Here is a 27,216-nt window from a genome sequence, read left to right as displayed (position 1 = left end):
TGGGCTAGAACAATAAATTTATGAACAGAAGATAGTATGAGGAAACTGAAGATATTCTTGGAAAGAATGTGAATGTGCTGACATTGTAGCTTTCCTCATGCTGGTATTATGTTAAAATGTGATGCAACTGGGGATTTTGCAATATCACCCTATAAAACACACACCAACAGAAAATATACACCCAGTGGTATCCATACCACCTCAGCTATCAGATTGTTTGGTGAGGAACTGATCTAGGTTAAAGAAAAAGGATGTAGTGGACCTTTCCAAGATTAAAACATTTAAGACTGCAGTTGCTTGTTTGAATGCTCTCCCATATCTAAAACTCCCCACCTAGCATGTGTTCTACTCTACCTTCTCTATGTGATTGTTTCTGAAGTGCAGTGAAAGTGCAAATATTGGAATGGCATCCAGAATTTTTAAGCAATAGTCCCAGAAACCTGCAACTACTTGCTCCCCTCACTTCCCTGCTTCTACAGTTTTGTTTTAAGCATCTCCTTACAGCAGCTACTCTTCAGTGACAATTGATGTGCAACTGTGTTTTCCTAAAAATTACACAGGAAACCCCACAACTGTTTTTTCCCCTTTGCTGGAATCCCTCATCAGGAAACTTTTATGTATGTTTTCAGCACCTCTGCTCCCCTTCATTTCTCCCATTTGCCTGTAGTGACAGTGATTGCAAAAAACCAGCTTTTACTTACTGCAGACTAGAAAATCAGCAGCTCAAAGCCCCAACCATATATGACCTACAGAAATGCATTGATTGGCACATTGTGGAGTGGCTTATGCAGCAACCACAGAGCTTGCCAGAAGGTCACTGCGGTTTGTGAACTCTGGGCCTTCATGAATTGAGTCAGGAATGGAGGGGAAACTAGCCCTTAAGTGTCTACACAGCACTATAGAATCTATTTATTATCAATAGTTGGGGAAGTTCACATATTTCTTCTTAAACTGGAGTGGGGACATACACAGGATGAAGAGGGCTATTGACATACTGGCCTAATTTTAATGAATTAATGGACTACAGTGGTACCTTGGTTTAAGAACAGCTTAGTTTATAAACAACTTGGATTAAGAACGCAGCAAACCCAGAAGTAGGTGTTTTGGTTTGTGAACTTTGCCTTGGAATAAGAACATGTTTCGCTTCCTGTTGAGTGTGTTCCATTTGTAAATTGAGTCCCCTGCTGCTATGGGAAAGCATGCCTTGGTTTAAGAACACTTTGGTTTAAGAACAGACTTCTGGAGCGGTTAAGTTCGTAAACCAAGGTACCACCATATACTGAAATGGCAAAACTAACTGCCAGACTAAGACTCTAACGATAAGGTGTTTGTAGAAAAGTGGAAACCCTTTTTGGATTCCTAAGTAAATATTTTAATTCTTTGGTAATACAAGATGGATTTATATCCTTAGCAACAGAAAAACAAGAATTTGATATTTGTAGGTTTAATTTTATGCATTGTTAAAAACAAATGGGCAGTAACGAGATCTGAGCTACATCTTATGAAGTGATATGGGAAGTTAAAAACAAAACAAAAATAATGTGTAATGTACTTAAGATGGATTACATGAAAAAGTAATAAATATAAAAATATAAAAAGACAATCTGGCCTAAGACACTAGGTAGATGAAAATATAATTCCAGCCATGGATGGCCATGGGTGTAGCGCAGAGGGGACAGCTGTCCCCCAAATCAATAGAAATCAATACAAATCTGAAGTTCTGCCCCCCCCCCATAAAAGCTTGTCCCCCTCTAACAAAAATCCTGGCTACACCCATGTGGATGGTTAAAGAAAAAGTTCCTTGCAAGAAAATCTTACAAGTTCTACTACACCAGAACAGTACCTCCTTGCAGTTTTCTACACTGGTCAGACTGATTTTTAACACTTATTTAATTAGTGCTAAAACATGGTGCGTATGCAGGTGATTTCAAAACAAAGTTTTTAATATTGTTGGCAGTTCAGCTTTTACAGGAATTATCTGTAAAATTACTAGCAATTATCACAACCTACGTTTTTTTAAGAAAACCTTTGATCATGCAACCAGTGCCAAACCCAATTGTTCCTTTTACGTAATAAAACAACTTGTCGCCCAGCGAGTACTTTTAAAATCTGCCTTGCGCAAGTGGAATTAACAAACTGGGCGAGTTGCGAGGTGGCTTCGTGCGTTGCGCAACAAATCCGGCCGAAAGCTTGTTCGCGTGACACCCGGGCCGCTTCTCCGGGGCAAGACGATCAAAGGGGAATACAGCAGCGCACGGGAGAATAACACTTCATGTTTAAATAGCTATTATTATTATTATTATTATTATTATTATTAACAGAATCACAAGGCCCTCGAGGAGCTGATGTAGTAAACAAAGGCACTTTCTCTCCTCACAATGGGCGCCTCACCAGTTCTCCGCCTACAGACCCCGCTTCCCCAATCCCGGTCCCGTCCAGGGTCGACCCCGGTAGAAACAACTTGGTTACTTTCCCTTCTCTCCCTATGTTAGTGAGCGGGAAAGTAACGACACATCACTGCCCGCGTCTGCCTCCTTTACTGAACAAGCCCCGCCCCTCGACAATCGAAGCTCCCCGTCGCGGGAGAAGCGTTCGGGCCGCGCTCTCCGCCGCTCCCGCCTGACTCGAATTTAAACTGCGCGACAGGGAGCTCGCGCAAAGTACCGACTCCGAGGGGAACACGCGCGCAGATCCTCTCCGCCGCGCAGCCAATCACAGCGCGGCTCTGTGATTGCGCCGACCAATGCCGGCGCGCTTTATTGGCGGGCGGGCGAAGGAGGGGGCGTTCGCGCTGTGCGGGAGTTGGGTGCGTTAAGTAAGGCTGTTCGTCCCTCTCTCTCTCCATCCCGCCCCTCCTCTTCCTCCTCTCCTTCCTCCCTCCCGCCACCCTCCTCCTCCTCCTCCTTCCCCTCTTTGTTGGCGGTTCCTTCTCTCTCGCTGTCTCCTGGGAGGGCGGCGACAAGAGCCCGAGCCTGGCGATGCCCGAGTTCCTGGCGGACCCGTCGGTGCTCACCAAGGAGAAGCTGAAGAGCGAGCTGATCGCCAACAATGTGAGCCTGCCGGGCGGCGAGCAGCGCAAGGACGTGTATGTGCAGCTCTACCTCCAGCACCTCACCTCGAGGAACGCGCCGGGAGCCCAGGCGCAGCCCGACTTCTCCAGCGAAGAGGAGCAGGAGCCCAGCCCGGTCGTCGCCAGGAACAGAATCGGCGGAGATGGCGCCGCGACCGTCGCCGTGGGCCGGGTAAGCCGCGCCGCCCTCCTCCCCGTGGCCGTTATCTGGCGCCAGAGCAGATTACGAGCCTGGAAAGCGGCCTTCGAGCGCTGAGGGGGCGGCGGAGTTTTCCCGCTTTCTCTCACAGGGGGCGGCGCCATGTTTCCTCACGGGCGGGCGGGGCGCGCGCGCGGAGAGAGAGAGATGATGGCTGCGCGTGGATAGAAACTGCTTTGGCGCAAGCAGGTTGGCAGGCAGGAAGTCTGCGGGGGGAAGGGGGCGCTTGGTAAGCTGAAAGGTGCCTCTCCAACCTCTAGTGGCAAAACGCGACCGGAATGGCCAAAGATGGGCCCTCTGACCTGGGCTGCCCTCTGATTCCCCCCGCCCAAAAAGCTGTCACCTGCCGCCCTCCTCTGGCGCTGCAGACCGCTCTTTCTATAAGGAGGGTTGCGAAGAGCTCTCCTAAAAGGAGTTTGAACTTAGCGGGCGCCCTGCCAGGCGCAAGAAGGGTTTCACTTCTGCATAACTTGTCGCTAGCAAGGCACGTGGTGGGCCTTGGCTCCGCGCCCTGTACTACACCAGGCCCCTTCTTCTCCACGTGAAAAATCCGAGCTAGGCCCCTGGCGACCCACGTTGTCATCCTTAGCAGCACTTTCGCGACAAGAGTGCGTTTCCTTGAGCACACAAACCTACTTCCATGTTGCACTGGGCATGAATGTGAGGTTCGGGACAGTAAAAGTGGTTGCCTTTGTAAAATCCCCTTTAAGCTTGTTTATTTAAAGCTGGTCTGCACTTTTATGGCTGAACTTCTTTGACTATTTTTTTGCTCCTTCTGCATAATCGATCAGAGGCATTCTTGGTTCCAAGTAATCTTCCCCTGCCTCTTTAAAAACAGTCTTCTAAAAGGCAATTTAATGAACATAGCCATAAAATAACGTGTTGCAAGATTCTGCATCTTGTCGTGACTTGAAAGTTTTCAGGCAGGGATTCAGTTTCAAATAACAGGTGTTTGGTGTCAAAGAGTAGTGACTTTTGGAGTACTGAACAGCTAAGTTGAAGGAGCTGTGCAGATATGGAAATATTAGGTGACCAAACTTCTGTTGAAGCACCTCAGAGAGTTGACCTGATATTTAAAGGGCACATAAATGTTGACCCTGCTTGAGCTCTCCTCTGAAACCTACAAGAAAGAGCAGAGGAAAGTGTAGCTAGAAATTTCTGCCTAATGTAGAAAATGAAATTATGGATTTTAGCAACTTCCATCTGTGTTTTTGTTTAAAATCCCCCCGTCTTAATCATTCTTTGGAACGATGCCTCATGGATTTTGCTTTTAGGGCAATCCTGTGTAGCAATTTCAGCAATGAAAATATTGGCAAACCCAATTTAAAGTTGCAAGTGCACCTCCAGAAAAGGAATACTAACCAGAAAGTTTGGGACAACCACTCCAAAATGCTTGATGTGGTGCTTGTGCCTGCGGATCATTTGTTTCTGAGACACTGAACCATTTATCTGGAAGTGTCCTTTGCTTCTGTGGATGGCTACAGTGTATAACAAACATTCATTATTATGTTTGCAATACTAGAAACAAAGTAACTCTTGTATCTTCAGAGGAAAAAGTTCCAAATCTAAACATATTTTTACTTAGGTAACCTGCTTTTCATTCAAATCAATCCAAGAGCAAGCACATAAAATATGTGCTTCATAATAAAACAATCTGAAAAATCAAATAACAATGGCAATAAATCATATTTACATACTCACCTGGGTTTATTAATATACAGCCATACCTCAGAAGGTAAATGCCTTGCGAGTTGAACGTTTTGGCTCCTGAACACTGCAAACCCAGAAGTGAGTGTTGCGGTTTGCAAACATTTTTGGAGCACGAACGTCCGACGCGGGTTCCAATTGGCTGCAGGAGCTTCCTGCAGCCAGTTGGAAGCCACGCCTTGGTTTCTGAATGCTTTGGAAGTCGAATGGACTTTCGGAACAGATTCCGTTCGACCTCCGAGGTACGACTATATAAATGTATAGAATTCCACTACACAGAAATTTGCTTTACAGTTGCTAATTTGATGGAGTGACTTTCACAATAGGCCTATCAGTGACTTATTTAAAATCATGAATAATCTATCCAGCTAATGCTTAGAAAAAATATGCAGTTCATTTCTTTTAAAGGCATCTGCGTTCTCCACAGAATAAAATAAACAACAAATAATACTTTTTATTTGAAAGTCTGCTTTGCATGAGACCTTAGGTCAGTCAGGTAATTAAGAAGAAAGTATGAAATGTGAATCAGCAAGACCTTGTATTTAAAAGGGTAGCTGACTTTGCCTTGGCTAAGTTTCCATGGTAAACCAGTTGGGTTTTTCCACCTTTCACTTATCCAAGGCTGTTAAATGTACAATTCATTAAATAAATTTTCAAAAGAGTAATGAGGGCTTTCTCAAATTTTTAATTGGAAAAAATGTAAATCAAAATGTGTTTGAATATTGGATAAATTTTCCAATAGCCCAAAGTAAAGAAACTCAGTAATTGATTTGAGGGTGGGGAAGGGAATTAATAAATTTTACTTAGTAAAAAGTGTTACTTTGACATTGTGTTACTGGAATATTTTATTTGGAATATTTCAAAACATCACAACTTGGTAGCATATATTTCCCTCATATTATTTGGATTTTAAGAAAAATGTAGACGTACAGTACTTAAAATTAATGTATAATTATGAAAGTTTAGTTAATAAAATTTGTTAGTCTTCAGTGTGCCATGAGACTTGTTTTGTTACAATGTGATGCAGCTTCCTTGGGTTAATAAATGTTAAATTGATTTGAGTTGAGGTGTAGAAGGTAGGTGCAATTAACTATGTGCACCATTAAATGTGAACAGTACAAAATCAATATTAAACTAGGCTTTTGTTTTTCCAGTCGTGGGGGGAAATTTGTGATGCAGTGATGAATTGAAGAGCATAAACAATTGAGAACTCTGCTTCCCATTCCACCAGCACAACGGAGACTTGTTCATGGAACTAGGTGCACAGATTCCTTATCCTCTGCAGACTAACCCAATAGTGCAATTGCCCTGTCGTAGGAGTTGCCAGTGTGGTTCCCTTCAGATGCTGTTGGATTACAATTTTCTGTATCCCTGTGCTGGCTAGGGCTGATGGGAAGTGTAGTCCAGTAACACCCAGAGAATACTATTTTGACAACCCTTTCCCTGTTAGTGAGCTTCAGCACTAGCTGAGGAGGAGAGCTAATCTTGAGTGGCACTGTGTGAGAAGCAGCTATTATCTGTTCTCTGCTGTATGGGAGAGTTAAAGGAGGGTTGGAGTGAAAGAATACACATGTTTACACTTCTCTAGGAGGACATAAGTTGTTGAAGCCTGTGTCATTCATAGTTGATAGAGGTCTGGAGAGTGAGTTAATTAGGATAAGTGAACACTTTTCCTCCATGCCACCCTTATTAAATAGTCTGTAGTAGTTCATATCATTCTAGACTATGTGGAATGAATTAGGGGATGCATACCCCTTAATGTAGTCATTCTCTGACTCTTAATTCTTCCTCCCCCAGGATATGAATTAGTGTTCTGGAAGAGAACTTAGGGTATAAGCTATTTTAGGGTTGATCTTGTTCATTTCACTCCTTTTTCCTGACTCAACTGCCTTCAACAGTGGACAGAAGTGACTACACTCAGTCCTCATAGGGCTTTTTAAAATAACTATTAAAAATATATTTAACAATTTTTTTATCTGCATACTTGAAGTTTCTCTTGAATATATAGAATATATACTTTGCCTAAAGCAATTTTGATGTTAATATGTTATAGCTATTATTACTATACTATATGTAATAGAGCTGAGGAGAAATAATGGGCAAATGGAGTACATCTGTAACAGTATTCTACTTAATTTCAACTCCTTTAGCAGGATAGTGAAACAAAAATGACCGATTGATGAGAACCTTTGCTGGTATTTGTGGGTAGCCAACCTGGTTACAAGTTCATTTTTATGTTAGCCAGTTGGTTGTTGTCTTTAAGTCATGCTGAAGCAACTTAAAGGCCAACCTACCTTTCAAATAGATATTTATGTAGTCCACATGCATATTGGTTTCCACTTTGTTTTCAGACACAACCTCAATTTTGCATGATAAATTGTCATCTTGCTGGCAACTCATCTTCTGTTATTTCTCTGGAGGTCTTGTAATCACCCTGCCTTTAAACTGTTTTGTATTTTTCTCCACTGGGTTATCTGTTCAGTGCTTCTCTATATGCAGCTTTTCCCATTTGGTACTGCAAGAGATGTTCTACTGAGGAAAGTAAAAGTATGTTCTGCTGACTTTGATGCCTCCTACTGGCTATGTATGCAACTGCTAGAAGTTCTATCCTCCGCTTGAAATTACAGTGGTGCCTCGCAAGACGAAATTAATTCGTTCCGCAATTCTCTTCGTCTTGCGGTTTTTTCGTCTTGCGATGCACGGTTTCCCATAGGAATGCATTGAAAATCAATTAATGCGTTCCTAGGGAAACCACCTTCAGACCAGGTCCGGGGACAGTCTGTCCCCGGACCTCTTCTGAAGGCTGGGGGGGGGGGGACAGGCGAGCGGCATTTTAAAATCGCTCCGGACAGCGGAGGACTTCTCCGCTGTCCGGGGCGATTTAAAAGCCCCTGGGAAGGCAGGCAGGGGGGACAAAGACTTTCGCCCCCTGCCCGCCTTCAGAAGGTGTCCCCGCCTGCCCGCCCCACTTCGGAACAGCTTTCCGAAGTGGGGCGGCGGGGCCGGGTGTCCCCGCCACCCCCCCACTTTGGAACAGCTTTCCGAAGTGGGGCGGCGGGGCCAGGTGTCCCCGCCCCCCGCCCCACTTCGGAACAGCTTTCCGAAGTGGGGCGGCGGGGCCAGGTGTCCCCGCCCCCCGCCCCACTTCGGAACAGCTTTCCGAAGTGGGGCGGCGGGGGCGGGTGTCCCCACCTGCCCGCCCCACTTCGGAACAGCTTTCCGAAGTGGGGCGGCGGGGGCGGGTGTCCCCACCTGCCCGCCCCACTTCGGAACAGCTTTCCGAAGTGGGGCGGCGGGGCCAGGTGTCCCCGCCCCCCCCGCCCCACTTCGGAACAGCTTTCCGAAGTGGGGCGGCGGGGGCGGGTGTCCCCGCCTGCCCGCCCCACTTCGGAACAGCTTTCCGAAGTGGGGCGGCGGGGCCAGGTGTCCCCGCCCCCCCCGCCCCACTTCGGAACAGCTTTCCGAAGTGGGGCGGCGGGGCCAGGTGTCCCCGCCCCCCCCCGCCCCACTTCGGAACAGCTTTCCGAAGTGGGGCGGCGGGGCCAGGTGTCCCCGCCCCCCCCGCCCCACTTCGGAACAGCTTTCCGAAGTGGGGCGGCGGGGGCGGGTGTCCCCGCCTGCCCGCCCCACTTCGGAACAGCTTTCCGAAGTGGGGCGGCGGGGCCAGGTGTCCCCGCCCCCCCCCCACTTCGGAACAGCTTTCCGAAGTGGGGCGGCGGGGGCGGGTGTTCCCCCGAGCGCTTTTAAATGCGGGCGGCTGGGAGGGAATCCCTTGGCCCCCCGCTGGACTTCCCGAAGCTCTTTTGAAGTCCGGCGGGGGTCCAAGGGATTCCTTCCCAGCCGCCCACGTTTAAAAGCACTCCGGGGAAAGCAGCGCACTTCGCTGCTTTGCCCGGAATGCTTTTAAATGCGGGCGGCTGGGAGGGAATCCCTTGGCCCCCCGCTGGACTTCCCGAAGCTCTTTTGAAGTCCGGCGGGGGTCCAAGGGATTCCTTCCCAGCGGATCTCTCTGCCAGCAGCGGCTGCTCTGCCGCTGCTGGCGGAGACTTGCCGGCATCCCGAAGCCTGTGCGCAGCGCGCCCAGGCTTCGCGGATCTCTCTGCCAGCAGCGGCAGCTCTGCCGCTGCTGGCGGAGACTTGCCGGCATCCCGAAGCCTGTGCGCAGCGCGCCCAGGCTTCGCGGATCTCTCTGCCAGCAGCGGCAGCTCTGCCGCTGCTGGCGGAGACTTGCCGGCATCCCGAAGCCTGTGCGCAGCGCGCCCAGGCTTCGCGGATCTCTCTGCCAGCAGCGGCAGCTCTGCCGCTGCTGGCGGAGACTTGCCGGCATCCCGAAGCCTGTGCGCAGCGCGCCCAGGCTTCGCGGATCTCTCTGCCAGCAGCGGCAGCTCTGCCGCTGCTGGCGGAGACTTGCCGGCATCCCGAAGCCTGCGCGCAGCGCGCCCAGGCTTCGCGGATCTCTCCTGCCTTCAAAAGCCGTCCGGGATAGCAGGAAGCGCTTCCCTGCTATCCCGGACTGCTTTTAAAATGCTGGCCCTGGGGAGCAAAGCCTTTTGGTCCCCGCCAGCCTTCCTGGACCTCTTCTGAAGGCCGGAGGGGGGGGAAAGGCTTTGCTCCCCACCGCTAGCATTTAAAAGAGGTCCCCGGAGATTTCCCTATGGGCTTTCGTCTTGCGAAGCAAGCCCATAGGGGAATTCGTCTTGCGAGGCAAATCGCGGACGAAAAAACCTTTCGTCTAGCGAGTTTTTTGTCTTGCGAGGCATTCGTCTTGCGGGGCACTACTGTATTTCAAAGAATCATGGAATTGTAAAGTTGCAAGGGATGATGAGGGTCATCTAGTCCAGGCTCCTGCAATACAGCTAAATATTTAGTTGTGGCTCCAGATATTGTTGGACCCTGAATTCCCACCCTAGCCAGATGAGCAGTGATCAGGGCGGGTAGGTGTTGTAGTTGAACAACATCTGGAGGACCACAGGTTCTCTATCCCTGTGATAAAGCAATGATTATTTTCTTTTCAGAAATTGTCATTAAAAGCAGAAGGGTCTTGCACCCCAAATACTGAATAAGGAGTTTAAAGTACTTCAGTATCAGCCTATCTTGATTGGTTCTTAAGCTTTTTGCTTAACTTAATGTGTGCTTAATTTCATTTTTACAATTGAGGCCTAATTTTGTCCTCCTATCCTTCAGGTCTGCTAAATCCCTAGCACAAATTTGTTTGACATGCAGTCATAGATTACAGGGATAAATGTTAAAGTTTAAATGGTTGAACAATTTTGTGTGTATAAAATGCTTGTGCCAAAATGTGTGCCATCAGTAGCACTTGCGACGTAGCTGATTCTATTTCAGTAGAAAGACTTTTGGCTGGGCCTTTCTGGCTGTGATTTTTATTAATGGAGAACACTTCTGTTTCTAAATTCTTACACATAGTGTGTAAAGTCTGTTTTAGGAATGATTGGAAGAATTTCCTGGAAAGCAAACTTTTATACTTGTCCCATGTTGCTACTTTATTTTCCCCGTTATAAGATTGTGAAATGTGTTAATCTCAATGGACCAAATATATTATCAGATTTCTATAATATTTACTAACAATACTTGTTCTCTGTTTGTGGGTTGCCATGGATCCACAAGGAGGCTATGCTAATTACTTGAGGCTGTTCCAGAATATAGGAATGCATTTGCAGAAATGTGCTTCAATTTTCTTCCCTTGGCTATTTTGTAATGAAGATTTTATGGCATTCCATATGTGAATCGTTAAATAGACTATGTGATAGTGAAAAGTTAGAAACTGGGGGTTTTATCCAATACTGTGCAACAGGACTCCTGTTTTTTCTCCTGCTCTGCATACTCTAAAAATCTGCTATAGAGGGTCCCCCAGCCTTCCAGAGCTATGTATTGGTATTGTGTTATTTTTATAGAGACAAAAGAACCAAACATATCCAAAGTTATGCTGTTCCCTGGAAGGTCTTTAGAGTAGCATAATTGGGAAAGACAATACAGTGGTACCTCGGGTCACATACGCTTCAGGTTACAGACTCTGCTAACCCAGAAATAGTACCTCGGGTTAATAACTTTGCTTCAGGATGAGAACAGAAATCGTGCTCTGGCGGCAGCAGGAGGCCCCATTAGCTAAAGTGGTGCTTCAGGTTAAGAACAGTTTCAGATTAAGAACGGACCTCAGGAACGAATTAAGTACTTAACCCGAGGTACCACTGTAAATAGGGTTTTGATTTGTTGCACACAGTTCATGCTTTAGTGACAGTGTAGAAATGTTGAAGTAACATAGGCCAAAAGGAAGTGACATAGCCTGATTTTTAAAAAGCAAAACTCCATCAAGGCCTGGGAATTGTTAGCTGGTGGTGCAAACTGTTCTTAGTAATGGGAAGGGCATGAAGAAGGTGGTAGCATATTTTTTCACAGCATTAAGAGGATTAACTATATAGGGAAGTTGCCTTCTTTTCAATTCAACTCCAAAATATCAGTACACAGGAACACTTAAGATGGAATCTGAATTGCTCTGGTGGTATTGCTCCTCATGCTTATATTATTGTGTATTTACACACTTAATAACCTAGTTCTTCGATGCAGTTAACACTTTGGCTATCTCTTCCCAGAAGGCAACAAAGAAGACTGACAAACCGAGGCCAGAAGAGCAGGATGATATAGATGTAACAGATCTCAGTAATGAAGAACTCAAAGATCAGCTTCTGAGATATGGTGTGAATCCAGGTCCTATTGTGGGTAAGCTAATACGCTGTAGTATCTCATTAATAGTGTTTTTTAAATCAAAATAATAATCACGTGCTTGGTGGTGTTCACTTCATCAACATTAGTAATTGCCCAGCCCCTCCAGCCTGGCAGAAATAGCATTTCCTTTAGTCAGTGCTACAATGTCTGCCATTAACTTGGATGCTTGCAAAGTGCACAAGTCCATAATAATTGTCCATACACTCAGTAATTTAGCACCTCAAATCATTTTGCATAATGCTGATTAGCAGGATACAAGCAGAAGCTGTTCTTGAGTCATATAAACCTGTGGCCCTGCAAACATTGATAGTTTCCAACTCCCATCAGCCCCAGCCAATATTGCAAGTGATCATGGGTGATGGGAATTCTGGTTCAGCAATATCTAGGCCACCCATCCCTGGTATAAATAACGACTCTCCACATGGGAAATGAGAAGGTTTGCATAAAGGTGGTGCAACCATGAAGTTACTGTTGCAGATAGCAATTTAGAATTTGAAAAACTGCTACTAGTACTTCGTTGGATGTACCTAAGCTGTTATCTCACTGACTGTTTGGAAACATGACAGACTTAAGATGTGTTTATGGGCTTTGTTTTGTAAGATGTGTTTATGGGCCTTGCCCCTCTTCCAGATTTGAACCTTTGTTGATGTTACACTTTGTATATATGAACAAATAATACTTCTATAATCTGGCTTAATTTTGTGCCAAGGCCACAGTTCTCTGCTGAACTTGCCCCCGCCCAAGAAAAAACCCTCTGCTGCTATTTACCTCATATTCAGGGGCAAATAGCACCGTAGGTAGGGGTGGGGATTGCTGATGGGAAATAGGCACAGAACTTTAATGCAGGATGATTTAGGGCCCTGGATTGCCGCTTTTCTGTCACAATAAAAGTGGCCAGCTTCAGCACACTTCAGTAAGTGTATTTGTTGTAATGCATTGTTTGGCCCTGAGAGGCCCACCAACGTGTTTGTATGCCCCTTGTTCCCTCACCCCTTCCTGGATTTTGCATTCTTAACTCCATGAAAGTGTTTCTTTCACATCCTCAAACGAATCCATCAAGCTTCCTCATCTGTCATTTCATAATCACATAATTCAAGAAACAGTCTTGAACCTAAAAACATTCAGCAATAAAATGTGGCCTTGTTTACTTGTTTACTTTATGTTAACTGAGGGTTTTCAATTTTGTTTTGTGATTGTTTTGGCTATCCTCAAAGGTTCCTACATTTTGCCACCTTGATTCATATAAAGGTTCCCCAGGTTTATTAGTTCATTTTACATTGGCACCCTTTTTTTTTAAAAAAAAAAGCTCTTACTTGACAGATACTAGCCTGATCTTTCCTTTACTGCTGTGGGATTTCTTAACAGAAAACTGTTGAAATAATCCTAAAAGCTTGCAGTGCACTGTCTGTTAATCTTGGTGATTCACTGAACACAGTAGGGAAAATGGAGTTTCTTATCAACTCACATATAGGAACTAGAACTTTTTGTCTATTCTGAGATATCTAATTTCCTGTTCTTCTCTAGCCACTACAAGGAAGCTGTATGAGAAGAAATTACTGAAGCTGAAAGAGCAGGGCCAAGAGCCAAGTTCTTTCATACCTGCACCAATTGTTTCTTCATCTGCAGAGAACAACAAACAAAATGGAAATAATGACTCGGATCAATACAGTGACAACGAAGAAGGTAGAAATAAATCCAAAGAAATATGAATAGCTGACAAGGAAGGTGTTAAGATAATAGTTTACAGTAGATTAGAAGTAGTTCCTGGGTTTGATTGTTTTCTATTGGTCACCGTTTTCCTTACCACATGTAGAAGGTAGTGCCCCATTTGAGACCTCATATTCAATTTAATACAGGAACTCTCGAGTTGGATACTGCATTCTATAAGTAGACTTGGATAAGGGAGGAGAAGAAACTACTATGCCTATGACTCAACCCTGGTCATGCAAGGTTGGAAGCAGGAAGAAGAATGATGGAAAATATCACTTTGTATGAGAAATTAGGCACAGAAATTGTATGAGAAATTGATAATGATATATGTGCACTAGTTCTAGGAAACTTCAGGCTCTCCTTCTGTAGTCTCACTATTTAAATGATGTCCATGTTCTTAATAACCCAATTTACCCATATTTACTGAGAAGTATGTCTCACTGTATTGACTGAGGCTTACTCCGTAGAAATGTATTTAGGGTTTCTATCCAATAATAAACTAGAACTTGATCAGTTTATAATAATTTTTAAATTCTGCACAGTAATGAGCAATGGAAAGGAATCTTTAAATGTGTTAACAATTCTTTTTACAGAAAATACTAATTTCAGTTTTTTTAAATGAGACAAATAGTTAAGACTAACTTCATATGAAGACTTTTTCCCAGTTAGGTCCTTAGTTTAGCATATGAGAAAATTTAGACTGAATAACCCTGACCTTTACATTTTAGGGCCAAGCCCATTTCAGCATTAAGTATCATTTGTTGCCATAGGGGCAATATCTATAGTTAGTGTGTGCTTTGAATAAACATATATACCACGGGTCAGCAAACTTTTTCAGCAGGGGGCTGGTCCACTGTCCCTCAGACCTTGGGGAGGGGGGTAAGAATATATTTTGAAAAAATAATGAATGAATTCCTATGCCCCACAAATAACCCAGAGATGCATTTTAAATAAATGGACAAATTCTACTCATGTAAAAACATGCTAATTCCTGGACCGTCCGTGAACCAGATTTAGAAGGCGATTGGGCCGGATCCGGGCCCCAGGCCTTAGTTTGCCTTCCCATGATATATACTGAAGATGTAGATGCAGTATTTCTTAATTTATAGTAGTCTTAATAGTCTCACATTCTCAACTACTGAAACAGTAATATTCTGGAAGACTCTGCCAATCACTGAATGGGTTGTTTTTATGGATTTGTATCTGTACCATCAGTCTTCTCAAAATCAACTTTAGCTCCTCCATTCAAACTGTCACCAACTGCCAGAGAGATAGTACTAGGTTACAGATGAAGAAAAGACATAAATTGCTTTACTGTGATCACATACTTGTTGACTGATGTCCTTTCTAACTTGTGTTCACATCAGATGAAATAAAATTTATACTTTATTTGAACTAATAACTCATCAGCTGCTTAGTGTCAGGTCTTACACATTCAGAAGAAATCAGATCATGTTGTTTGGAGAAGTCTTATTTCCAGCAGCTGCATTGGCATTGATATTTCTGTTTTACTTTTATTTCAATACCGCCTCCTGCACAACTTCTTTACACCATGTTTGAAGTATACCATAAAAACCATAACAATATTAAGCAAATAGTGTAAAATATTAGATAACAGAAGATAAAACTATAGAAGCTGTACTGGTCCCTAAAACCAGTTTTAAAATGTAAAATATATCTTAGGACAGTAGTGGTTTGTTTCTTTTTCTTTTAAGAAGTTAAATGTATTGCTTGGAATTTCAAGTCTTGCTTGAAATACTTTTGAGAATGTTTGCAAATATTTCAAATTCCAAGGAGGAAGCCTACACCAAATGGGGAACAAGTGTTAGAGGAGCTCAGATTACTGGTGTTGGCACCTCTGGATATTCTTAAGTTCAGGGGGTTGTTGTTTGAAAAATATAAATTGAAACAGCTGGTGAAATTGTCACAAGCCCGTGATCACACGTTAACCTTTAACATAATTTGTAGTGTTTGGAAAATATCTCTGTAAATTGCCATTTTTACCTGAAAAATAATACTAATAGATGGCATTTATTCACAGATCCGAAAACAGAATTCAGACTTGAGAAGCGAGAACCACTGAAGGGCAAGACAAAGACTTCAGTTACAGTTAGACAAAGAAAAATTGCTGAACATAATCAGGTACCATTATAGCAGTTTCTTACCAGTTTTATACCATTCTCATATAAAAATGAGGGTGTCCTCAGAAATTTGACGTACATCTTGTATACACTGATTAACAGTTGCTTATTTTTAAGGGGCTATAGGCAATTCAGTACTGTATAGCAGTGGAAACTATCATTTTTCCTGACTGCAGCAAAATGATAAAGCCTTATATTATGCTAAATAGAATTAAGTTTCTTGTCTATTTCCTTAATACATTAAAAATGGCACATTTTTGAAAGATGGGAATTGGAAAATAATTGGAAGTGTGGCAGTCTATAATCTTTAAGGAAAACATTTTGTTGGGAAGAGGGGGTGTTTGAGAGCTCCCAAAACATTATCTAAATTTGCTCCCCCAGCCTTTTCTTTTCATCCCGAATCGCTGCTTTTGGCAACAAGCTTCATGACTATTTTTGTTTTGAAAAGTGTTCTTTTTCCCAATAGTAACATCATACAGCCATAGAGGGTAAACAAAGCATCTTCAGAAGAGGGGTAAACTAGCTTCATTTGCCCCTAAGTGCTATTGCTGTGGAGCAAGAAATGGTTGCATGACAGCATCACTGTTACTACTTACTTACTACTAGTAAGAGGGGCTTTTATATGAAAAAGGGGTGCTAAAGTAGCAGCCAACCAGGCTGCAAATCAGCCCCTAAAGGATCATAGGTGATGAGATGGATCAGAGCTTTCTGAACATAATGGAATGGTTACACATTCTGTCAGTCCTGGCAGTGGGGAGGGATCGCTGAAACAGCTTATCCCTCACCATCAAAAAGGAGTGGTGCATTCTGGTTCAGCATTGCCAATTTGTATTGAGTGTCTTGTGAGACGCATATATAGTCAGCTAACCAGCTAACATTGGTCAGTGATGCTTCTTTCATAAGTTGGCAATGTATATTCCTAGCAGGAGCCAGTTCTTTCACCAAATTTCTTAACAGAAAGACCTGCAGATAACTGGATTTGAATGTTTCTGATCTAGCATGTAGGAATACTTTTGCGCAAGTTCCCAGGATTCTATGGTATGTGGCATAGAAAGCGGTGCTGAAGGCGCCTAATTGCTACTTTTTGGATTTTGACAAATAATTTAAGAGACTATTTTTTTTACTGGTCATCTAGGTATTTGAAAAAATGTGGCAAGCTTATCTAAGTAAGTCCCATTAAACTTGATGGGGACTTATTTCTGAGCTGATACTTACATAGCATAGCAGTGTCTATTGTGAATTGTATGAGGTCTGGAATGTTCATACATCTTAAGAACACGTAAGGAATAGATCTGTGTGAAACTACAACTAGCCTTTTTCTTTTGATAATAAAAATACTGCTACTAATCAAATATTATAAAAATGAGCCTGCTAAGTAGAATGCCTAAAACTAATGGCATGTTTCTGAATTTTTTTTATTCTCGTGAAAAATATCCAAATGCATTCACAAATATACAGGAAAAACCCAAGGATTATGGGAATAAATATTTTTCAGTGATCAAAGAAAAAATAACTTGGTATGTTTTAAAGCTTGTCATTCAAGGAATTATGAACAATGCATATTTCTGTATAAATCAGTTTTATAATAAGCACAACCTGACCTCTGATGTGATACATCAATTCAGGCATTAGAATCATATTGCCAGGTTTATGAGACCATTCACAAGAATGGAATAGAATCAGTTGCTTCCAGTTTCAAGCTATAGCTATTTTGGCTTCCATTAATTAAATACAACCACATTTCTCAAGCATTTATATATTTAAGTAGGAATTAGAAGACTTCTAGTTTCTTGTGTTTCCCCCTTCATTGTCAATGTTGGGATCAAAATGTATTATTTCTGTGGGTGCTTACCTAGCCCTGTGCTTTTTCCAAGTGAAAATACTCCATTTCTGTAATTATGTCTCCATCATTGGTTGTGAGCCTTATTTCCAGGTAGGTGTGGATAGGTAGGCAGCCTTAATCAAAAGATACTATGGCCATATGATCACACACTGAACCTGCGGTCACAGATGACAGGAGCTGGAGTTCCATAACACATAGAGTTCACCCCATGTTGGTTATCCCTAATAATTATTTCTGTTTTCTGTGCTATTTTAAAGAGTAACGTAGGATAGGACCCATGTGTGGCGCCTAAATGTTTCTCTATAACTTGATACAAGTACTAGGGCACTCGGTAGTGGTCATCTGGTGAAAATATTAAGCACCCATATGCTTGCTAACATGTCTGATGCTTAAATAGAACTATTCTCAGGATGGAGTTACTGAGACATTCTGGAGAAGTGGATCTTCAAAAAGTGGACTTCTGCAGGCAGTTTCTAGGGAGTCTGCAAGAGTATCAAGAAGAACACCAAGAAAAAGGGTGATGCAAGGCTAATTTGAAATCTAGACTTTTATTTTCCTCCTCAGGGCCCTAGCGACAATTGTACACTTATTTTATGTTTTTGTTTTTTAAACAAACAGGTTGAAACTACAGTACCGCTACCTGTACATGATGCAGTAATATCAAAGAGTACTCCTATAGCTGATACTGTAGTGGCTTCAAGCAACGAGACCCTAGTAAATATATTGAATTTGCAAGAGGTGGTATTCTATAATCTTCCTCCTCCTGGAAAAACACTTTCTGCTTGGAAAAAGGGGGAATGGGGGCTCCTTTAAAAAAGAAATGTGCTGTTGCGCTTAAGTCTGATGCAAAGTAAATCAGAAGGAGCAATATTGAATTACATTTTTCTGGCTGGTATCCAACTACATCTGTCTTTCAGCAGAATGAACACTGTTTATGGAATGGATTCCCTCTCCCCTGCATGTCTTCATGTGGCCCCAGATCTGCTCCAGAGGGTTGGGGAACCCTCCAGAGCAGATTTGGGGAGGCACAAGGGGCAGAAGGGTGGAGTGCAGGAAAGGGGTGCCCATTGTGCAAATCTGTTCACATGCTGTTGGATATAATCCTCTGAAAGCTGCTCTTCCTTTTGCTTAAGTACATGGGGGTGATGCCTGTAGATAATAGATTAGCTGTTTTTCTTATAATGTATCTATCTGGAATGCACTAATTTTCTTTTAAAACACTGCAATCAATTTCTGAGGGCTGGCTTCTCATATGTAAGGCTACCTGGTTGGTTAAGATTTTTATTGCTGTTTCTTTTGTTAATTCTGAGTCTGAACAATTTGAATTTCAGCAGGTTGTCAATAGGGTGCCTGGAAATTTCAAGCATGCAGATCCTATACTGTCAATCAGTGACTTCTCAGAGTTGCCCAGAAGAACACCAAAGAAACCATTGATGTCAGCTGAAGTAAATGAATTAAACATAGATTGTTGAATAGAAAGGGGAGGAGGGTACACTTGCATATATGCATTTGGCTTTTAACTTGGAAATGTCATGCTAACTTAATTCTGAACTATTTTCTCACTTTAGCTTACAGTGTATTCCTGAGTGATGTTTTGTATATTTGAGGCAACCAGGAATTTAGGGATACCTAAGAACTTAAGATTTCATCACATAACTCTTACTGACTACATCAAATGTGAAATTTTAAACAAAATTCATATAACCAAGTCAGCAGAATAGATACAAAATAATTATTTTTCTACTCATCTCTGTTGTGTAGCTTTTTATTTCTTTTAAAAGCTTCTTATGTGCCAATTATTACCTTACTAACAAATAGGAGAATTTGAAATCTCACTACAAATATGTGCTCACTGTTTTTAAAATAGTATTATTCTGTACTGACAGCGTTTTTCACTTTCCACCAAGAGGAAATGGGAAATAAACATAAAATTACTTATATTCAATAGCCATACAATTCAGTTAGGACAGAAGTGCTGACAGTGCCTTTTAAGTCTTCCTTTATCAAGGTAGCCTTTATTACATAACACTATACTTCATGTTGAAAGAACAAAAGGATGGTACTGAAGATCCCTGGATACAATAAATGGCCAAAGAGACCAAAATAACCAAACTTTAATCAACAGCTAAACTCCATGCAAGAATCTTCTTAAAGTTTACTCTGCTTACCAAATTCTTTTACAAATCACACAGTGATGCACACTTTCTTTTTCTTTCTCTAGTACAGCTTTCTTGTGCTTTTTTTTTTTAATTCTCCCTTCGTCTAACTTTTTACAGGTCATGGAGAAAACATCTACAGAGGAAAGAAGAGCAGACAGGGATATTCTTAAAGAAATGTTCCATTATGAGGCATCAACACCTACAGGAATTAGGTATTTACAGGTGTAATTATTGTTTCAAGCTTGCAGTGGCTGCCTTTTTTAGGCTTTGTTAGCACAACTCAGTGCATTTGACTCTGTTACAATAACATTTCTACGAATCCAGTCTTAAAAGGAGTGTTATTTTTTATAATATTAAAAATACGTTTTCCAGTTCTTTCATGCTTATCAGTAGCAACTAGAAAAACCTAGATCTTTCAAAGCTGTATATCATTTAAACTGGTGTTTTTAGAAGCAAATCATGTGTTAAGGTACTTGTCACTTCCAGAACCACAGACTGTTTGTTCTAGGATTTGGCTGATTGTTTGAGATATCCAGATCAAAAGCCATCATAGGAATAGTCTTTAATTAGCAGGCAGTATAACCTGCTAAAGTAAATATACTGAACTTACTGCTTCTAAAGCAACATATGATTTGCGCCATATTGCTAAATCACAGAAAATATTTGCAACAGGACTAGGAGGGAAGCTTCAGTAATAGGGTACACAGTACAGTTAGTTGCCTTTCACAGAGCTTTGCACCTTGTCTCTCAAGCAGCTATTATACCCTTAACTTTGTGGAAGATTAAGATCCTCCATCTCATTATATTCCTTAGGTAGAACTCCATGTCATAGATTTTAATTCCCAAGGATGGAACTATCTGATTTACACAGCCAAGTTGGGGACAACACATTGCTCAGGTTTACCCAGCTTCCCTTGGTCTTCTGCTTAGCGTTATAGTCCTGAGTCTGGGCAGGTTGTGCAGGTTTTCTTGCAGAGTAACTTGACCTAAAGTTGTCTGCTTTAGAAGTTGCAGGCCTATAAAAATCCTATACAGTACTAGTACTTGAAACGAGGAATATTGAATGCTGAGAACACTTCTTGTCTGTCTCAAAAGAAGGCCTTTTTATTGGGTGGCATGCATGCTCTGAAGATGGACAGGGGGTGAAAGGGGGCAGATCTTCTATTCTCCCCCCCCCCCATGCTAGCTTGTCGAAAGTCTGGCATTCAAAGAACAGGTATCTTAACAAACAATATAAATTTGATGGATATTACATTTAGTATCCATCATGAAGCTCATTCAATGTATTTCCTTTATCATAATCCATAGTTTCGGTGAGGCAAAACACTTGTCTGTGTTCCCTGGAGAGTTGTAAAACTTCAGAGCATTAAATGCCTATCTCATCCTCTCCCAAATGCCTTTTAAAAATGAGGTCTATTTTAGCCTTAAACAAACATATAATTACTTCTCATTAATTAACAGTGCTACCTGCCGCAGACCAATCAAGGGAGCTGCTGGTCGACCTATAGAGCACAGTGACTTCCGGCTGGAGGAAACCTATTCATCAAAATATATCCCCAAATATGTTGCCACAGCAGATCTCAACCCAGAGAAACCAACAATTAAAAAACGTTCCATTCCTATGTGGATAAAAATCCTGCTCTTTGTTCTTATTTCAGTCTTCTTACTTTTGGTCTATCAGTCTATGGAAACCAACCAAGGAAATCCATTCTCCAAATTTCTTAATAGTAATAGTAGCCTGGAGGAAAAGACAGATTGAGTGTTTGTATGGCACACACAACTTGGTCTCCTATTTAACTGTAGAGATGTCTTCATCCTTCATCTATTTCAGCGACTGCATACAAATAATAGCGGCATCAGAAAAGTGAAATAAACAAGACAGTATAAGTGGACATCACTAACTTTTTTCAGTATTAGGAGATCACTTTGTGCCATAATTAATATTTTTAGATCTCTCTGGAATTTCTTGTAGGATTTATTTTTTTAACGTGGATATCATTACATTCATTTGAGATTGTATATTTGTTTTTGCAAGCTCAAGGGCAAAAGTGATAGTAAAATGTGAAGATGTGTTTTAATGTTTTTATTTCATATTAAAAAGATAAAGTACTGAAAATTTCTCTACATTGCCTATTGTTTTTAGGGGTGGGAAGTGCTAAGATAATAAAGGGAAATGCATTTTTGGATGCATTTTGTTGAAACTGTGCAGCTAAGTTTAGTGTATTGTAGTTTAATGGAAAATCCAGCATTTTTTCTGTAGAATACTGTAACATTTTAATAAATAAATGTAAACCTATTGTATACATTTCTGTATCTGTCCTAGTTTTAATTGTAGTAACTCCAATTAACCCTATTCTCTATTTTTAATAATAGTTCTCTTCTTTAGTGCTTAATGTCATATCACTGATCAAATTGGCAATAGGTGTCCTTGGAGCAAAACATATTTATTAGTAAAATCGTGTGAAAGAAAATTTACATTAAATAAACTAAACTACTTTTTTACTGAATAATTACAATCTTAAATCATTAACTGCAGATTTAAAATTCCTGTCTTATTACAAAATGGTTATGCTCTCAAGCAAAAACCTCTATTTTTATGTAGATAAATTGACTTCTATGTGTAGATTTCTTTTTTTTCCAACTTAGAATTTTGTTTGAACCACCATGGATGTTCATATTCCAAAACATTTCATACTTTCATTAAAAAGACATTGTTATGTTACCTATTATGTATCAACCAAGGTTAAAGGTTCTGCTGATGGATGCAACAAATTTAGTCTGCCATAATTTGTTATCAGTTGCATTTACCAATCAAGTAACTTCAATTAATTTCAAGTGTGAGTTATTACAAATATAATGTGAATGTATCAATTTGCAGCACATATGGGATCTTGATATTACTGCATATTCTATACAAAATGCAATAAACTTATTTTTAATGTTCTAGTCTCATCAAAAATTGGTATTAATACAATCAAACATTAACCTTAACTTTTGTTGTAAAATTATCTTACTACCTCACCTTACTTGATGCTATAGAGAGGCACATTTATGGAGCAATCCATTGAATCCAATAGGAGAAATTAGTATACCAACTCTAAGGTTGTATTCCCTCCTTCCTCCTTTCCAGGGGCATGCCCATTAGACCAAATGCAGCTCATTTTTGCTCTCTTCACCCTTTCTCTGACATCTCTGGAGAGTCATCCGAGGGCTGCCTGACTATGGAAAGGTAGCTCTAGTATCCCCTTGCTTCTGGACCATAGGAGTACACTCTTAGGCATTCTTATTACAGTGGTACCTCGCAAGACGAATGCCTTGCAAGACGAAAAACTCGCAAGACGAAAGAGTTTTTCGTTTTTTGAGTTGCTTCGCAAGACGAATTTCCCTATGGGCTTGCTTCGCAAGACGAAAACGTCTTGCAAGTTTGTTTCCTTTTTCTTAAAACCGTTAATACCAGGGTGCATTGCTTGAAGAGGTGCTTCGCAAGACGAAAAAAACTCGCAGAACGAATTAATTTCGTCTTGCGAGGCACCACTGTAGTTCTAATGTTTTGAAGGGCTTTAGCGTACCTAACTCTGATCAGGCTGTAAGGCTACAGTTCAGAGCACAGGTAGGCTGCTTACATCTCAGTGACCAGTGAGTTAGGCTACTTGTAACTACTGGTCACTAAGATGTAAGCAGCCTACCTGTGCTCTGAACTGTAGCCTTACAGCCTGATCAGAGTTAGCTGCACAGTACTGTATTCTAAATGGGTTATGAACTAGTGTGCTTATTACTGACATTTTTTCCTTAATTAAATTGTGGTGGTTCATAGGGAAATGTTGAATGTGTCAATGACAAGTGTTATTTCTATATTTTACACGAAAAAGGTTCCAGATACTTGGCATTTCCACTTAGAGATAGAAGAGATTGAGCCTCATGTGACAGTGATGGATCCAGAAGCATCCCTAATTTACGTACTCCTTCCGAGGTAGTATAGCCCCATCAAAAACAGGCAACATTTCCAGGCTTAAACCTCAATTGAAATGAGTCTAGAAAATTGGTTTCATCCAAGAAAACCTGGATCTAGCCCTTAACCATGTCTTGCCTTCCTATGTCCTATGCCCAACACATGAGCCATTACCTCTGTTGAGGTGGTCCATGTAACTATTTTGGCATCTTTCTCATGATGCTGTTAGTCTCCCTTCTTTGCAAAGGAAACCACATTAAAGTCATTTAAAAAAACCGTAGGTTATACTGGAATATAATCTATTCCAGGCAGGCTCTTGGAGATAGCAACTTGCCAACAGATCTGGGTAGATCATATCCAGTTATATTCTCAATTTCTCTTATTTCAGTTGTCCAAAATATATTTGGGCAAGAGGAAAAATATTCTGCATATCACCATTCATTGTTTTGCATTTTCAACATAGATTATCTCCTATATGTGGTTTAATACATACATGTGAAAAATGAATTCATAACAAGCTTTATTTTAAGGCGATGCTTTTGGTTTGATTCAGATCATATTGCCCAAGATCCTTTATTTGAAATGATGTGCTAATTGTTGTGTCAATATTAATGATAATATAATATTGTTTATTTAATAATCTGTGTTGGGTCTTTAAATGTTAACAGATTCAGATTCTACAAGTTCTGAAATAGGACCATGTTTACCAACTAAATTGTTGGCAGTGTTTTGTAATTGCAAGTACTGAAAAGTGTTGGTTGGGTCTTGAGCATTTTTTAAGATGCAAAAGAACGTAATATAATGTAAAAGATAATGTGGCAATAATTTGGTCTCTGTGCTGTGACACAATAGTGCCACTAGATGGCACTTTAAAGTGCTTTTTGCATGCTAGCTCCTAAGGCAACCTTATGCTTGCCAGTGCTTTTTTTCTTAAAAAATGTTTAGGGGTACTTTCATTTTCCTACTTATATTGAAATACTGTCCCTCAATAAGGCCAAACTTAGATTCTCAAAATGTTTAGGGGTATGCGTACCCCCCCAGAAAAAGCACTATAACAAAGGTAGTTCTGACATGACATTCTGTCTGACAGCTTCAGGATATCTTAGTAACTTTTCTTCATATGGTCTTCAATATTAAAATAAAAGACAGGTACACGTGTCTGTATGCCTGAACTAGCTGCAAAATAGCCACATTTGCCATATGAGCTGAACATTTATACAGTGGTACCTCGGGTTACAGACGCTTCAGGTTACAGACTGCTAACCCAGAAATAATACCTCGGATTAAGTACTTTACCTCAGGATGAGAACAGAAATTGCGGTGCGGCGGCAGCAGGAGGCCCCATTAGCTAAAGTGGTACCTCAGGTTAAGAACCGTTTCAGGTTAAGAACAGACCTCCGGAACGAATTAAGTTCTTAACCCAAGGTACCACTGTAATACCCTATTATAGCATCTTTTTAGATAGCAACAGTTTTATAATGGTAGCAATATTACTTGTCACACAACAATCCTATGTAACTGGGGCAAAGTATTAAAAGACAAGTATTAATATTAATAAGTATATAGGTTTGTCAACACCTCTTCTTAGGGGTCTTTACATGAAATATGCACTGGGCTTGCTATTTGATATTTCCAAGCATGGAACTGCAATTGACATGTAAGGATAGTCTATTTTAAACCTAAAGATAAGAATTACATGCTGGCCTATCAGTTCTTCACAGTGCACAATAAATGTTACCGCATTCCAGCATGTTGGGAAGATAACAGTATGATCTCTTGAAGAGAGGTATGATGCTACTTTCTGAACTACAGGATGTAACACTGGAAGTAAGTTGCTGAGAAGAAAGGGTTTTACATGACAATTGAAGGAAAATTCATGTATTTGGACTGGGCATACTGTCCTAAACCCTCAGTTGGTACTGTGGACATTACAATATTGTAAGCTGATTTGAGTAAAAGGAAATAAGGGGATTTCTGTAGCATTTTGAGTATTCAAAGCAATTTATATACATAACTTCAATAATCTTATGCCAACTCTACAGTGGTACCTCAGGTTACATACACTTCAGGTTACACACTTCACTAAGCCAGAAACAGTGCTTCAGGTTAAGAACTTTGCTTCAGGATAAGAACAGAAATCTGGCTCCAGCAGCGTGGTGGCAGCAGGAGGCCCCATTAGCTAAAGTGGTGCTTCAGGTTAAGAACAGTTTCAGGTTAAGTACGGACCTCCAGAACGAATTAAGTACTTAACCCGAGGTACCACTGTAATCGGTCAGAGAAAGTCTGGCCCAGTGCATAGACTGAAGAGCCTCAAATTCCAAACTTTTGACAGTTACTTAGTGATCTCGGACCAGTTGCTACCTTTCAGACTACTATGAAGAGAAAAGGACCAAAGACTGGTATATTAAGATAATATACTGTAATATATTGTTACTGACACCAGTGTTACAAAGGTTGTGTACCACTCGCAATCTCTGCTAAGCAGTAGCAAGATTCCAGGTGCTCAGGGTTATGTTTCCATTAGGAAATCAAAGCACAGCAGAGACTAGTCTTTAAGAAATATGGCTTATTGTACACATATTTACGCCTAGGTCTACTTTGGAGAGAGTTCAGAGCATTACATCTCAAGAGGGGCTTGTTATTCACAGCAGTGCAGCATTGGAGTCCAAGGCATCCTGCAAGCCATCTCGGTGCCACTGTGCCAGCCTGCCAAGATGGTTCTGGACTTCACAGCCACTCATGGAGTTCTTCTCTTGCAACCTCTAGATTTCAAAAGGACACATTTTTCTTGTGTGACATCACACCCCCTGTAACCTTCCCCTCCACACTATTTACCCAGAGGGCAGGCAGAGGGTCAATGACTGGACACTGTTTGGCATTTACACCATGCTGGTCTTTCTCCCCAGGTCATTTCCTAACATCTGACATCTTTTCTTCATTATTTCAAATATTATCTAAATTCTACCATTTATTAATTTCTAACATTCCCTAGCTAGCAGTTATGGGTTCCCTCGCCTCCCCACAACTGTCACCCCAGATTTGCAACAATATATCTATGCTGTAGGTGAAGGGTTGTAGTTGACAGATGGTAGATGAATTCCAAGTACTCATCTTTGAATACTACACTGCTATCAGGATTTATGACCCCTCAAATACTCTCCCCCTGGAATGGCCTTTTGTAGTCCATTGCTTTCCAAAGCTTTTGGCAGAAACACACTTGCCCGTTAAGCACAACTTGAAGATTTCCTTTTTCTAAATCAGGTTACCATTTAAACCACCCAATTCATAGCCACAATCTGGTTGCATAGTACTGCACTCTTGTGGATAAAGCTCTGGTCCACCTTATACTAAGATATTTATTGTTGTGCCTGAGAACATAAATTACTGCAAAACGTCTTGTTTTTTGTTAGTCGACTGACCAACGCGCCGTCGAATTTTCGAGCAACAGGAGTATTGCGGTGTGTGCGTGTGTCTTTTCTAAAAATTATTTTTAAAAATAATATTGGTGGTATTAAAATTCAAACGATATCAGTCGGAAAAGCACTGAAACACTCTAGGAACAAGCAATGTAAACTCCAATGAGCAGATCTCAGTACGTGGAAGTTTTCACAAAATTTCCACCACGCACGAACTGGGCGCTGCCAACTAGGTAACCTTGCTCCTTCTCCTTCAACCAACTACTTAAGTTCACGGTCGC

The 27,216-nt window shown here is 41.4% G+C and overlaps 2 protein-coding genes across 18 annotated transcripts in view; one reads left to right on the top strand and one right to left on the bottom strand.

Moving 5' to 3' along the window:
* The window catches only part of IKBIP (IKBKB interacting protein), a 427,064-nt gene that overhangs the window by 382,910 nt on the left and 16,938 nt on the right, over positions 1-27,216 (bottom strand). The gene's annotated exons all lie outside the window — the stretch shown is intronic.
* On the top strand, positions 1,519-22,529 carry TMPO (thymopoietin). 16 transcript variants are annotated; one of them, XM_083462940.1, is made up of 9 exons: positions 1,519-3,242; positions 11,585-11,711; positions 13,242-13,400; positions 15,469-15,569; positions 17,809-17,928; positions 18,030-18,125; positions 18,743-18,856; positions 19,688-19,782; positions 21,032-22,529. In XM_083462940.1, exons 1-9 carry the CDS (start codon positions 2,979-2,981, stop codon positions 21,327-21,329), a joined length of 1,374 nt encoding a protein of 457 aa, XP_083319066.1. In that variant the 5' UTR covers positions 1,519-2,978; the 3' UTR covers positions 21,330-22,529. The 16 variants fall into 16 exon arrangements, with proteins under 16 accessions (XP_083319066.1, XP_083319057.1, XP_083319070.1 ...); XM_083462937.1 differs by having other exon boundaries at positions 2,385-3,242; positions 18,030-18,149; positions 18,746-18,856; XM_083462929.1 differs by having other exon boundaries at positions 2,385-3,242; positions 18,030-18,149.

The sequence above is a fragment of the Podarcis liolepis genome, assembly GCF_965112155.1.
Source record: "Podarcis liolepis genome assembly, chromosome: 10".
NCBI classification, from domain to species: domain Eukaryota; kingdom Metazoa; phylum Chordata; class Lepidosauria; order Squamata; family Lacertidae; genus Podarcis; species Podarcis liolepis.
The sequence above is the reverse complement of the archived record's forward strand: the minus strand, read 5'-3'. Positions and strand labels throughout refer to the sequence as shown.